Genomic DNA, 14159 nt, shown 5'->3' with positions numbered 1-14159 from the left:
TATACACCTAAGATGACTTGAGGGTGAGTAATTTATGGGCTAATTTAAATGTTTGGGTGAACTAACCCTTTAAGTACTAACAAACAGCCAATATGCTAGTAATACGCAAGCAACTTGTTAATTGTGAAAACTAGTCCCTAAACTGAAGCATTACTATACATACATATGAACGTAAAGAGGGGGACAAAATGATTCAGATAAATGTCTCAATACAGATCTGTGCATTAGGTATTGCACTGCAAATGCAGCCTAACAGACTCGCTCAACATCTTGACACTTGTGGTGTTTATCAAGGATCTAATGACTGATATTCTGAAAAGGAGGTGGCTATTAATAATAACAGCCAAAATAGGTTTTATGGTAACACGTAAAAACTGCATGAAATATGTTTGGTGCTATATTATTGTAGTGTTTTTTTTTTGTTTTTTTTTATTCTAAAAACAACATTAAAATGTTCTAAAACAAACTTGATGTCACATAATTTGATAACATTATGATTGAAAAAAAACTTGACAAGAGAGTGAAGACTTTGTCCTCTCATTTCAGATTATAATTAATAAATGTATTTATTTATACATTTTGGTCTTTTATCATTTTGATGTTTCTACTATTGCATTCTGTCTAAGAACAGCCCTTACTCATGAATAAATTACTGTAACACACAGCCTCGAGGCAAGTGTAAGTGGTTGGTGTGACTGTGCAGCTGCAGGCATGTGCTCCTACCATCTCATTGGTAATGGGAAGGCGTTTCCTGAGTAAGCTGGTAACCACCTCCACAATCGAGTCATGCAGTTTGGGAAACCGCAAGAGCTCCTTCGGACATAAACACACACACATACACACAACAGGTCAGCTTTCAATTATTTACAGCATTTTTACACTTCCTGTGTGGAAGCATAATATCCACAGAACACATTTCTGCATCAAAACTGTTCTCCGCTTTCCCTCCAGCACCCATTCTGACATTAAATTTATGTATATAATAAAGGAAACTGAAAAAAGGTTTAATGTAAAACAAATGTACACAGTGAAGGCAGCAGGACAGAGAAGATAAGAGCAGAATGAGAAGCAGAATCCTAATGCAGGCTGTTCTGAGTCTGTCTATGTGTGTGTGTGTGTGTGTGTGTGTGTGTGTGTGCGTCAATCTGTTGTGCCTGTAAAAAGCTTTCACTCTCCTCTTCACATTTAATTTTGTAGAAATGGGAAACAGAATTTGTCTTGCTTGTTTGAAATAACAGATTTTGATGGACTATGCAGAAAACGTTCTAGCATTCATGTCGCAATGCTTCCTCCCTAGTTCATCCAAAACATTTATGAAAACCGAGTCACAAAACGGCACAACCACATTAAAGGAATAGTTCACCTGGGAAAATAAATTTGCTGAAAATGCACTCACCATCAGACCATCCAATATGTAGGTGAGTTTGTTTGAGTAGTTTCAGGTTTGGAGAAATGTAGCATTATATCTCTTGCTCACCCATGGATCATCTGCAGTGAATGGGTGCCGTCAGAATGAGAGTTCAAACAGCTGATAAAAACAACACAATAATCCACAAGTAATCCACACCACTCCAGTCTATCAATTAATGTCTTGTGAAGCTTGTGAGAAACAAATGAATAGTTTTTTTTTTTTGTGGCAAAAACAGATAACTCCGTTTTTATGAATTTTCATAAATCATGTTTTTTTTTATCGTGATATCGTGTTTTTATTGTGTTAGTTAGCTGTATTTTTTTAGTTATTATTATTTAATCAAAACAACCAACTGCAGTTTGATTGATATTAATTGGAATGCAGGATAAAAAAAACATGATTTTTGAAAATTTTTATGTTGTGTGTTTTTGCAAATGAACTCTTCAAATAGTTTTTTACTTCAAGCCATTGCTTCCAACTAAAATAAACTCTCTGTCCATAATAATGCTTTCTCCAGTGAAAAACTTGTTTCGTCTGAATCAGGTGACAAATATGACTTTTACAAGTGCAAACAGTCCAACACAGTTCTAAAGAAATATGTCCTTGGATTTTGATGTGAGAGGACAACAAGGAATAGACTTTTTCACGGAAGGGAGCTTTGTTATGTATTATGGACTTGTATCTTGAGCAGAAGCGATGATTTAAAAGTTAAAATTACTTGATGGATTTGTTTCTTTAAAACGCAGCTTTTGGCTTCATAAGATGTTAACTGATGGACTGGAGTGGTGTGGATTACTTGTATATTATTGTGATGTTTTTATCAGCTGTTTAGACTCTCATTCTGACGGCACCCATTCACTGCAGAGCATCCATGGGAAAACAAGTGATGTAATGCTACATTTCTGCAAATCATCTACATCATGGATGGACTGAGGGTGAATACCTTTTCAAGAATTCTTTTATTTTTTTTGAGAGTGAACTATTCCTTTAACATCTAACTACACGTTATAATACAAGCGTGGATGTTCTGCATCAAATATTAATAGTCAGTGAAGCACCTGTGTGCTGTAGGCAGAGCAGTGCTGGATGATTCTCTGAAGTTCCTCGTGTACGAGCTCCACACAGCGCAGACTGGGCTCCTCCAGTCTCTTGATCTGTTTCTTCACCAGCAGCTCAAAACTGACCTCAGGAACAAACAGCGCCGGCCGAGGACCCTACATCCATCACAACAACCAAATACAATAAACCCACATCTAGTCTGCATCTGTTATATAAGTGTTAGAGTGTGTCCACAAATTCTGACCAGTAAACTTCCAGGACTTTACAGCTATTCTTGATAATCATAATTTAATAGTGATTGCACTCACAGAGAACCATTTCTACCAGGAGAAATATTTCAGAATTGAAAGAAAGAAATATACACACTACCAGTCAAAAGTCTGGAATAATTAAGCTGCTTTAATTATTAAGTCTTAAATATGTGTAATTTTCAGCACTTATTTAATCAAAAATACAGTAAAAACAGGAATATTGTAAACTATTATTACAATTTAACATAGCTGCTTTCTATTTTAATATATTTTACAATGTAATTTATTCCTGTGATGCAAAGTTGAATTTTCAGCATCATTACTCCAGTCTTCAGTGTCACATGATCCTTCAGAAACAGCAGAGCTCCTGAGAGAGGAGCTGTAAAAATATATTGAGATGGTTTTTGGTACTTATACCGCAAATAAATATTCTTAAGGACATCAAAACCTAAAATAAAACTCCAGAGAGGTGTAAAATATGTGACCTTTAAAGATTTCATTTATTTAAAAATTTTTATTTTTGGATGCCTGGAAATGTGTTAAATTCAGCATCTGTTTGCATTTGTTTCCAAAATTCATCAGGATGAGGACATGATGAATACTATGCATTGTACCACAACATTGTGTCTCGGAAAAACCTTTTTAGAAAATAATTGTCACTAGTCATGCAGTTCAGTTCCCTTTCAGTCGGTCACTCCGAGTCACGTCGTCGAGTGGGTTGCACACATCAGGCTGCACTACCCCCTGTTTGTCTTGCAGGCGGCTATCTCCTCTGTGCTCTTCAGCACGCTGAAAGAGCTTTTACCCTAAAAGAGCATTCACGGGTGCGTCTTTTTAAAGACGACGTTGCATCTGGCAAACTCAACGTTGCGTCTTTGTAAATATGATGTTACGTCTTCCTACAGACAACGTATCACCCGTGCATTTCTGGTTGCGGTCATTACCTGTGTCGGGTGATGGTCACGATCGCTGCCTCATGCGTCTGGGCATTAGGCACGCTGAGGTGGCGTTCGTGGATGAGTCATGTTCCCATTGCGGGAAGATGACCATCTCGGAGCTGCGGACTAGGCTTCGCTACCTTCAGGGGGCGGAGTTCTGTTGCCTCTGCCGGGATCTAGTGCTCGTTCTGGCGGCGGCCAGATGAGGACTACTTCCAGCAGTAGCGCAGGCGGTCTGAGGGTTACAGTGGTGGCAAACCCCTCAGGGAACCAACCCTCTGGGGCCCACCACTCCTCCAGTGCTCCGCAACCAGCAGAGCCGCCGAAGGAATGCCCTGCGTTCCACCTCGCTGCCCCACCGCGGGTACGGCGGTGGTTCCGTTGGTCCCGCTTGCACGGTATCTGGGTGCCTGGCTAGCGCTCCCCAGCCAGTCTCGCTGGCTTCTGCGGACCATCAGCCTCGGCTATGCGATTCAGATCGCCCGGCGTCCCCCCAAGTGGAACAGGTACGTTTTCCCAGTGTTATCCAATCTCACTGAGTGGGTAGTGCTATGACAACAGTGACTGGTCTTCTTGTTGCGAGCCCCGGCCTACACCACAAAGGGGCTCAGGTGGCTCGCACAGGACACTGGAAGAGGTAGCATCCATGGCGCTTTGGTAGGGATCCCAATTCGTCGGTCACTGACGTGACTCGGAGTGACCGACTGAAAGGGAACGTCTCAGTTACGTATGTAACCCTCGTTCCCTGAAGGAGGGAACGGAGACGTCACGTCCCGTCGCCACGGCTGCTGTACCACCGCTGAGCAGCCGGATCACCGGCTCGGCTCCTCAGCGAAAACCTGGTATGCATTGCACTGGCTGCCTTTTTATGCTCACACTGTGATCAGTGGCAGCTGGATGCAATAATTGCATGCCAATGTGCATTGGCTCGTTTAGTTACACTCGAAGTAGATTGGTCTCTCGAAGCGAGAGCCCAAATTTGTCGGTCACGTTGCCGTTCATTTGCCGGTCATTTGCCGTTCCCTCCTTCAGGGAATGAGGGTTACATACGTAACCGAGACATTTGGTGTTGCAGAAACTGCACACTTTACTTCTAAGAAAATGAGAAAAGGAAGTTGAGAAGATCCACAAAGGTTTTCAAAAAGTACTGTATATGCTTATCTGTACACACACACACACACATGTAACATAAACATGTAAATATCATACCGTAGCGTTTCGAATAGCTGTGAGAATGTCTAGCTCGGTGAGCCCTCCAAGTGGGTCAATAGACTGCAGGGTTCTTCCAAACGTCTCGTGGAATATGTAACAGATACGAGCTCCTCCACACCTGCAATTAACAAATTCACACACAAACCACGAAAATTAAAAATCATGCAGCTCTTTTGGGATTCACAGGCGCGCTGGCACACAGGCCTGGAGTCGGACTCAACCATCCAGCCAGAAACGTCAATATGAGGCACTTATTTAATCGATAGCTGGTGTGGACTTATATGAGAGCCAGATATGAGAGATGACCAGCATTTCATCCAACAGTGAACAGGGTGTAAATAAGGAGCTGGACAGACTCACAGATTATCTGCCTGTCAGATTCAGCCAAGCAGACAAAGTAAACATGGTGTGCTTGATATCTGTCATGAGTTTCAGTGCGAAAATGACAGACTGAGACGCTGCCGAAGTCACAGAAAAAAAAGATTTAACAGGAATGTAGCCTTGGTAACGACAGTATGTCAAACTCAATAGCATGGTGTAAGAAGGCAACCTTTAGTAAGTGGCTCCACAAATAAACGACTGTCTGATGATCATTGCACTCATAAATGGCAAGAGCGCTCTCAGATCACAAGCTCAAGCCTAACTGGTTGGCTTTACTAAACTTTTCAATGGGATTCCTGTTTTTCAGTTCCCAAGTTTAAAGGGACAGTTTACCCAAATATGTAAATTCTGCCATTGTTTACTCATCCTCCAGTTGTTCCAAACCTGTATGACTTTTTCTTTTGCTGAACACAAAAGAAAGAGATTTTGAAGAACGTTGGTAACCAAATAGTTGACGGCAGCCATTGACTTCCACTGTATGGAAAAAAATACCTTGCAAATCAATGGCTACCATCAACTGTTTGGTGGAGGGTGAGTAAAAGATGATCATTTTAATTTTGGGGGGAAAGTCCTCTTAAAGTGATAATAAAGACTTGCGCTATACTATTAAGACTTTTTATGCCCTTAAATTTAATAAAAACTGAATTTAAGACATTATATGGCCCTGCATGAATTATGAGGTTAAAACATTTTTTAAACATTGAAACATACATGGATGAATCGTTCACAATAAGATCTAAAAAAAATCAATTTAGAAAATAGATTTAGTAATTTAGTAATAGATAGTAAATTTTTATTTCAAGCCAACTTTAAAAAGTGTCTATTGCCTATATTATTTAGTCTTTCTGTTGTGTGAAGCAACACAAAAATGGGCAAAAAATAATTTGTGGGGTGAAAATAGTCATGAAAAAGTGTATTTTTCTACACTGGCTGCTTACAACCATGAGTAAAAAAATGTGGCCTCAATGGCTTTGTCACAAAGCAAGGCCAGACACAACAGGTAAGTTCAAAACAGGATGGTTTATTGACTGGGTAAGTGGATGACTGGAATAGGTGAGTTAAAGGCAGGTGAATGTCAACACAGTGAATGGTTCCAGGGTGCTTATCTGAGTTCTGATGGAGAGGATCGTATGCCGGTTACGTTGGAGATCGTGGAGCCGTTTCCAAGGAGTCGTTGGAGGATCGTGGGAGGAACAGCAGGTAATTCGTTCTAGGAGAATTTGGCAGAGAGAGTCCAGAGTAGTTAGTAGGAGTGAACGGTAGACCGGACAGTGAGTGACTGTGATGTGTGTGTATTTGTAGTGTGGCTTGATTGGTGACAGCAGGTGCGGGTGATCAGAACTCAGGTGACTGTGATCGGGTAATTATCCTGGATGGTGACTGAAGTGACTGTGATGAATCCCTGACAGGCTGAAGGCAAAAAGATGTTACACTTCTTGTATGCATGTATATATATATATATATATATATATATGTTAGGGCTGTGCAAGTTAACGCATTATTATCACGTTAACGCGTTAAGTAATTAACGCCGACAATTATTTTATCGCGCATTAACACAGTTTTTTTTTTTATTATTATTATTTTTAAAGTCTGTTGCTCACTGGCTCTGAATACACATACAGACAAACCATGGGTCACAGGAGGGGTGGGATGTTGATCAGTACTGGTTTGGGATGAGCGTCATCACGCGTCTCAACCATAGCATTACATCATAGCATTACATTAAATGTAGCATTACACCTCTTGCTTACCAATGGATCCTCTGCAGTGAATGGGTGGCGTTAGAATGTACGGTGACGCATTGCTGCCACACACATATTATTTTTTCCACTCAATTATGTCGTAATAACGAGATGTTATGTCATTTTAACAACATCTTTTCTCGTTAAAACTACATCTTTTCTCGTTAAAACGACATCTTTCATCATTAAAACGACATTTTCTCGTAATAACTAGATGTTTTCTCGTTAAAATGACATCTTTTCTCGTAAAAACGAGATGTTATGTCATTAAAACGACAATTATCTTGTTAAAACAACATCTTTTCTCATAATAACAAGATGTTTTCATTAAAACAACATATTTTCTCGTAAAAACGAGATGTCATAAAAACGATATAATTATCTCGTTAAAACGACAGCTTTTCTCGTTAAAACAACATATTTTTTCTCGTAATAACGACATATTATGTCATAATAAACAATATGTTTTCCCGTTATAATAGACATATGGGATTAATCTCCAATCTGACTACAATATAGTGCTATCCAATAACTGCACTCAGACCCATGACTCGTTTAGGCTATGATCAGATCAAAACAGTTATTTTTCAATAATCACCTCTGGGCTTGGAATATTTCTTTATTTGAATGACTGAAGTTTGATTTAACAACAAATCGAAATACGAACAAAAAGAAATAAAAAGATTTTCTAAGATGTCGTTTTAATGAGAAAAGATATGTTGCCTGTATGTTGATACGCTGAGTTTGCATTGTCCATATCTCAGGGGATCAAAGCTGCCGAGGTTCTTCCAACTAGCAGATTGAATATATGTGTGTGTATGTGTATATATATATATATATATATATATATATATATATACACTGTATATATTAGTGCTGTGCAACGATTAAAATTTTTAATTGCGATTAATCTCATGATTTTCTGCGATATACAACAATGCGATGGATAATCGTATTGTTATGTGCAAAATTGTGCATTGGTCTGAACTCTGAACAAAACAACAGTTTTTACCATATTTCCTGTTTTTGCTCTATTTCTCCAACAAAAATAATTCCAAACACAGTCACAGCGCTGTTTTGCGTCTCTAAATTACCATGATTACAAATGTGACATTGAATTCAATAAACAATAAGTTAATTAAGAGACCATATTGCTTGTTTTTGCTCTATTTCGCCAACAAAAATCATTCCGAATACAGCCACAGCGCTGTTTTGCGTCTCTGAGCAACATGATGGTGTTTCGTTCCTGAATGAATCAACCATTTAATGATTCGGTTCAATTGCAATGACTCAGTTATTAACAGTGACTTGCTGCCACCTGCTGGCGGTTTTAATTTCACATATTTCAAATATCAGTATTCAACCTTTTATGTATAATACATCAAAACACTATTTATGCATTTGTAACTGCAGATTAAATGCATTCTTACGACAGTGTGTATATGCATATAAATGCCACTTCAGACGCAGCTTCTGTGTTTCCTCTGCATTGCAAAGATGAATTCTGTTGATACTGATTTAATTTGTTTGGTAACAGCCCAAATGCAAGAATTTGACTCAAAAGATGGTGCACAGTTTTAGAAAAAATGGCTTAAAGGTAAAAATGCCCATAAAACGTGTTGGAAATTATTAATTTCTATCACTGCTGTGAACTGACCACACATAATATGAAGAATATCAAAGGAGTCAGCTGTCCACGGCAGTCCTTAAGATATCAGCACAATAACACACTCAGTGAAATATCGTCTAATTATCGTTATCAATAAAATACCAGAAAATTATCGAGATATCATTTTTTGTCAATAACACACACCCCTAATTTATGTTATTTCATTGATATAATAATTTATTGATAATAATTGTTTAAATTAATATAATAGTTAATACTTCTGACTCATCCATTTTCTTAACAAATGGTTTAAAGGCTGAAATGTAGAGTTTATAATTTTATAAAACTTTTTGTTTTTGTGAAAACTGAAACTGAACTGTAAATTATGCTTTTTACAGTAATTTTACAGTTTAATATGGTACTATAGACATTGCCCTACCCCGCTGTAATTCTGACTTTGCTATGACAATCTGGCGCTTCTGAATCAGCTACTGTTTTGTTATTAGTTTAAGTATTTGCTATTGACTGTTCAAATGCAGAGTTTTGCGCATCGTGTGTGTGTGCGAGAGCGAGAGAGAGAGAGAAAGAGAGAGCGCGAGAGAGAGAGAAAGAGAGAGCGCGAGAGAGAGCGCGAGAGAGCGCGAGAGAGAGCGAGAGAGAGCGAGAATGCGAGCGAGCGAGAGAGAGCACGAGAGAGAGAGCGCGAGCGAGCGAGAGAAAGAGAACGCATAATGTGTTTTTTGAACATTAAAGCATGTCAACATATTCTGTTACACCAAATACACCAAATAATGATCTTTAAAAAAGCATCATATGACCCCTTTAAAATTTGAGCTTAAAAATCCTGCAGAAACCCTGAAAATATGTTATAGAAGTTGAAGTGCTATGCTATTGACAGTATTGGTTATCACTAGACAGCAAATGCTTGACTTCTCTGCTCCTCAAACACAAAAAAACATTAGCCTTTAATGTTTTAGTGTTTCCTGAGTAAAGAAAAAGCTGTACTTTCAGATGTCCGAAATGCTGCTGTAATGAACGTGGCATCTGAGGACTACTTCACTAGTTTTTGCTTTATGATGTTTAGTTCGTCACATGATCCCTCTTATGTCAGCTTGAGAGCTGTAGTTATGACCATGTGAGTTTGTGATGCTGTTTGCGATGTTTATTTTAACTATAGTGAAGTGAAGGCTGATTAAATGATAACAGAATTTTCATTTTTGGGAGAACTATGCCTTTAACATAAAAAGACCTTTAGAGGCAATAAGAAAAACAACTTGTTTTGCAGAAAAAACATCCTACAGCATGGTGGTGCAGGTACTCACAATTCAGAGGTCTGGATGTGTCTGGTAGTGCCTTCGATGGTGTTGCAGTAGTCGGTGGCAAACTTAGTGACTATCTGCAGCAAGGTGGCGCTGTGGTCTTCCACTGGCTGGCCGTAGCTGTTGAGTCGGGACTGGTTCTGGGCGGTGAGCACCGTGACTCGTGTCTTGAGCTCCGGGAGACAGTCTCTGATGTGATGCATGAGCAGTCGGCTCAGGGTGCGAGCCAGGTAGCGCGAGCCGCAGCGGGAGGCTAATGACGGGTAATGCCGCTGCAGGAACACCTGCTCGTCTTTGCACGAGTCGTCGAGACTCTTTTGGGTGTTCAAGTCATGTTGGCTCCTGGTGAAGGAAAAAAAAATTATTATAGGACTGAACAGTGAAAAGTGGATCAAAGCCTGAAAAATTATAATAGAAGTAGGAAGGCACCAGAGCACATCCAAATTCACTGTTTGCTCAACATCCTGTCTGATAAGATGCTTTCATCATGTAGGTTTTAGGCAGTATCTATTGCTTCTTATAATGTCCCATAATACTCTTATTATAGGGCACAAACATAAAACTGCATCTATTTACTTGGTTATCTCCAAAGCTCATTTGAATTTGTTCTAGATCATTAAACATGATGTTATGCAGCCTTGGTCTCAGGAATCAGGAACCTTTCAAAGGAATCTTTCGAGAAATTATAATAAATAAATAAATGAATAAAAAATTCACAATGACAGAGAAATTATTGACTGAGCAGCAAGGACACTAGCGTGGGTTTGTACAGATTTTGAAAGTCTCTACGGTAACACTGTGACAAATTATTATAATTTAAAAGAACTGTTTTCTATCTTAATATATTTTAAATGTCATTTATTCCTGTGATGGTAAAGCTGAATTTCCCCCCCCCCTTCATGTAAAGAGTACCCAGCAGAGCACTATATAAATGTAATGAATTATAATAATTATTATTATTATTATTATTATTATAAAAGTATTAAATTATTTTTTAAAAACAAACCTTATTGACCACCCAAGGGTGGTTGGAGGGGTCGAAAACAGGTCATTTTAGAGACAGAGCAATTTATTACATTTGTTTTCCTTTGGAAAAAAGTCATTTATAATAAGACCAAGAAAGGCTCAGTAAGACAGAAAATCAAGTTGCTATTGATTTCATGTTGACTTTAAATATAGAGATTGCTGAAATCATTAGGCATGAATTGTTCTTTGACAAAAGAGATTGACTGTGACAAAAGTGTCTTCGGCTCTTTCATGATGGTCACAGAGAATTTCTAAATTAATCTGCAGTGCATTCTTATAGGATAGAGCTAGACTGAAAATTGTTATTATACTGCCCACTACTGAGTTTCTACCTTTGCTTCTGTTAACAAAGCCTCAAGTACTGTGCACATGCTAACTAGGAATGGCTGCTAGGGCATTGCTAGGTGGTTGCTAGGGTGTTTCAGTGGGTTTGCTTATTGCAGGGTTTCTACACCAAACCCAGAGAAGTTCAATGCACAGGATTTTATTAAAATTACAATGCTAAACTTTATATTACTTTTATGGATTACATTTGGTATACTTTTACACTTGCACTCACTACATACATTTAAAATACTTTAAATTCAAAATAATGTCCCTCTAGTATAATAATGTTTGTTATATTACATATTTAATGATGAAGATTATCAGGCCGTAACCTCACTCATAAAGTATTCGCCCATATAACAATATTTTACATTATTTTCAGCATTATATAGTAGTCATCTGTAATCAGTAGGGCAGTCATCTGCAGTGCAGATCCACTCACTGAACACATTAGCTTTCTCAAAGTGATAACGTGCTTACATGTAAAGAAGAAACCAAAAACACTTTATAACCTGCATATATTCCCCTCTGACACATCAGTTTGATACTGTAATCGTAGTTTGTTGTTGTATGATCACCAAACAGCACAGTACTGATTTAAAAGATACACACACTCCCTGTATCTGTTGTCGGTTTGAGATACTCACACTCATTCATTTATTAAAGTTGAATAAAAACTGTTTTGAGTGATGAAAATACGCGCCTTGAACTCATTAAAGGAACAGTTTACTCAGAAACAAAAATTTGCTGAATATTTACTCTCTGGCCTTCCAAGATGTAGATGAGTTTGTTTGTTCATCAGAACAGATTTTGAGAAATTTAGCATTACATCACTTGCTCACCAATGGATGCTCTGCAGTGAATGGGTGCCGTCAGAATGAGAGTCCAAACAGCTGATAAAAACATCACAAGTAATCCACACCACTCCAAATTCATAATGAAGTCGTTTTTATCCATAATAATGCTTCCTCCAATGAAAAAGTCCATCTCCTGTTGTCCCCTCACATTAAAATTCAAGGACATATTTGTTCAGAACTGTTTTGGACTGTTTTTTGCTTGTAAACAGTGCTTGATCTGTGCATATTTCTCTCCTGATTCAGACCAGATGAATTTTTCACTGGAAAAAGCAATATTATGGATAGAGAGAGTTTATTTTAGCTTGAAACCAACTAATCAATAAAAACATCTTAATTATGGATTTGTTTCTTATAAACACGCAGCTTTTCACTTTATAAGATGCCAATTGATGGACTGGAGACATGTGGATTACTTGTGGATTATTGCGATGTATTTATCAGAGGTTTCATTTTTGGGTGAACTGTTCCTTTAAATGATCACTAAATAATCATTAAACTGTTCCAAATGCCATGAAAAAGACTGCTTTTTTAAATATGAATTTATTTTTAAGAAATGCTCAGTTTTATATTTTAGAAAAAAGATACAGGCAATAGTCTAGAAATGTATTTCTCCATATCCAATAATATCCAGACTTTTTTCATACTGCATGGATCCCTGTAACTAAGTATTTATGATATTCTGGTCTCTAGATACAGCACAGGTTCTTCTTTCAGTCGGAGTTATGCGTGCTTCATCCACCAGTAAGTCAGATCTCTCTTCAATAACACATGATTTGAGGAATCATGCAAACGCCGCTGGTCTAGATGCATGCTTAAATTGAATATTTAAGGTCAGGGATTAGTTTGAACCTCTGACCTCAAGTATGAGCAACAGTAACACTGATGCTTCCCTTAGCAAATACTACAGATAAAACGAAAATGACTGACCAATACATTGTACCGAAAACGTCTTTTATTTGTCGCCAGTGCTTGCTTTCCATAAACACTCTCTTAGGAAATCTTCAAGTGCTTTCCTGTTTGACTGCTCGCTGTTGAATCCTCAAAGAGAGCGTAGGATAACACTGAAGAGACGACGGCCCGCAACTATGTCTAAATTAACTTAATGAGAGTCGAGAAATTAAAAGTGTCACTGCAGTTCTTCTCCCCAACTAAATTGCCTCCTGTATTCGTACAGGCCCTGAAGGACATGCTAAAGCCAAAGCTGAATAAACCAGTGATTTATCTCAAACTCGGCTCTCTGGTTGCTGATAGCGGGAAGACACGGTACCCTTGGGTGCTAGTGCATGAATGGACAGGGCGGGAGAGGAGAGGATAACAGCGTAGGGAATATTATAGTCACTGCTGCTTAGGGTTATGATAGAGGAACTGGAAACGCAAGAAAATTACAATGTTAAAATGTTGCAATGCTTTTTCACATGGTTGATTAAGTTTCTACTGCAGTCAAAAGGGCTTCTGTAGCACTTTATTTTTCCCCTGAGGTGCACTTAAAATTAGTGCTGGGCGGTATACCGGTTCATACCGAATACCGGTGTTTATTTTTGATATGAATTTTTAAAATACCGCAATACCGGTGTATGTCGCTTAAACAACGTTCGGAACGCGACACTGTTTGAAAGGGGTTCCTTTTCACTGTTGCACTGTGGTGAGGGAACAGCTGTATGTGTTACTAAGCGTGAAAGTTCCGAAACTGAAGCTGTAGAACTAATAGAACGTGATGACACAGAAGAACTCATCCACAATATCCACATTAACCATCAGCTCCCGCGTCTCACACACACACACGAGCGTGACTTTAGCACTAGATTTAGCAACTTTCATACCCTTTTAGCGGATTTTTTCCATAGAATATTCATACTGACAAACCTAGCGACTTTTTAGATAAACCTTAGCTATGGTTCAGTTGGAAGATTTCGCCAGTGCTGTCCCGCGAACGCGAGGTCTGACTTTCCCGGAGAAGTGTCACCTCTCTCGGCGTCTGTTCTGTGCAGTGAGCGGCAGAGAAGCAGCGCATTCAGTTGGCCGCA

The 14159-nt window shown here is 38.6% G+C and overlaps 1 protein-coding gene across 2 annotated transcripts in view; it reads right to left on the bottom strand.

Moving 5' to 3' along the window:
- The window catches only part of LOC107665195 (dynamin-1-like protein), a 39134-nt gene that overhangs the window by 6547 nt on the left and 18428 nt on the right, over window positions 1-14159 (bottom strand). For both annotated transcript variants that reach the window (XM_016455977.1, XM_016455978.1), the window contains 4 exons: window positions 9929-10267; window positions 4869-4989; window positions 2470-2625; window positions 724-813 (listed from right to left, as the gene is read on the bottom strand). In XM_016455977.1, the coding sequence (XP_016311463.1) occupies window positions 724-813; window positions 2470-2625; window positions 4869-4989; window positions 9929-10267 (706 nt within the window). The remainder of the gene's footprint in view (window positions 1-723; window positions 814-2469; window positions 2626-4868; window positions 4990-9928; window positions 10268-14159) is intronic.

This window comes from Sinocyclocheilus anshuiensis, unplaced genomic scaffold, assembly GCF_001515605.1.
Source record: "Sinocyclocheilus anshuiensis isolate Anshui unplaced genomic scaffold, SAMN03320099.WGS_v1.1 scaffold691, whole genome shotgun sequence".
Lineage (NCBI taxonomy): Eukaryota > Metazoa > Chordata > Actinopteri > Cypriniformes > Cyprinidae > Sinocyclocheilus > Sinocyclocheilus anshuiensis.
This window is presented reverse-complemented; position numbering and strand designations above follow the sequence as displayed.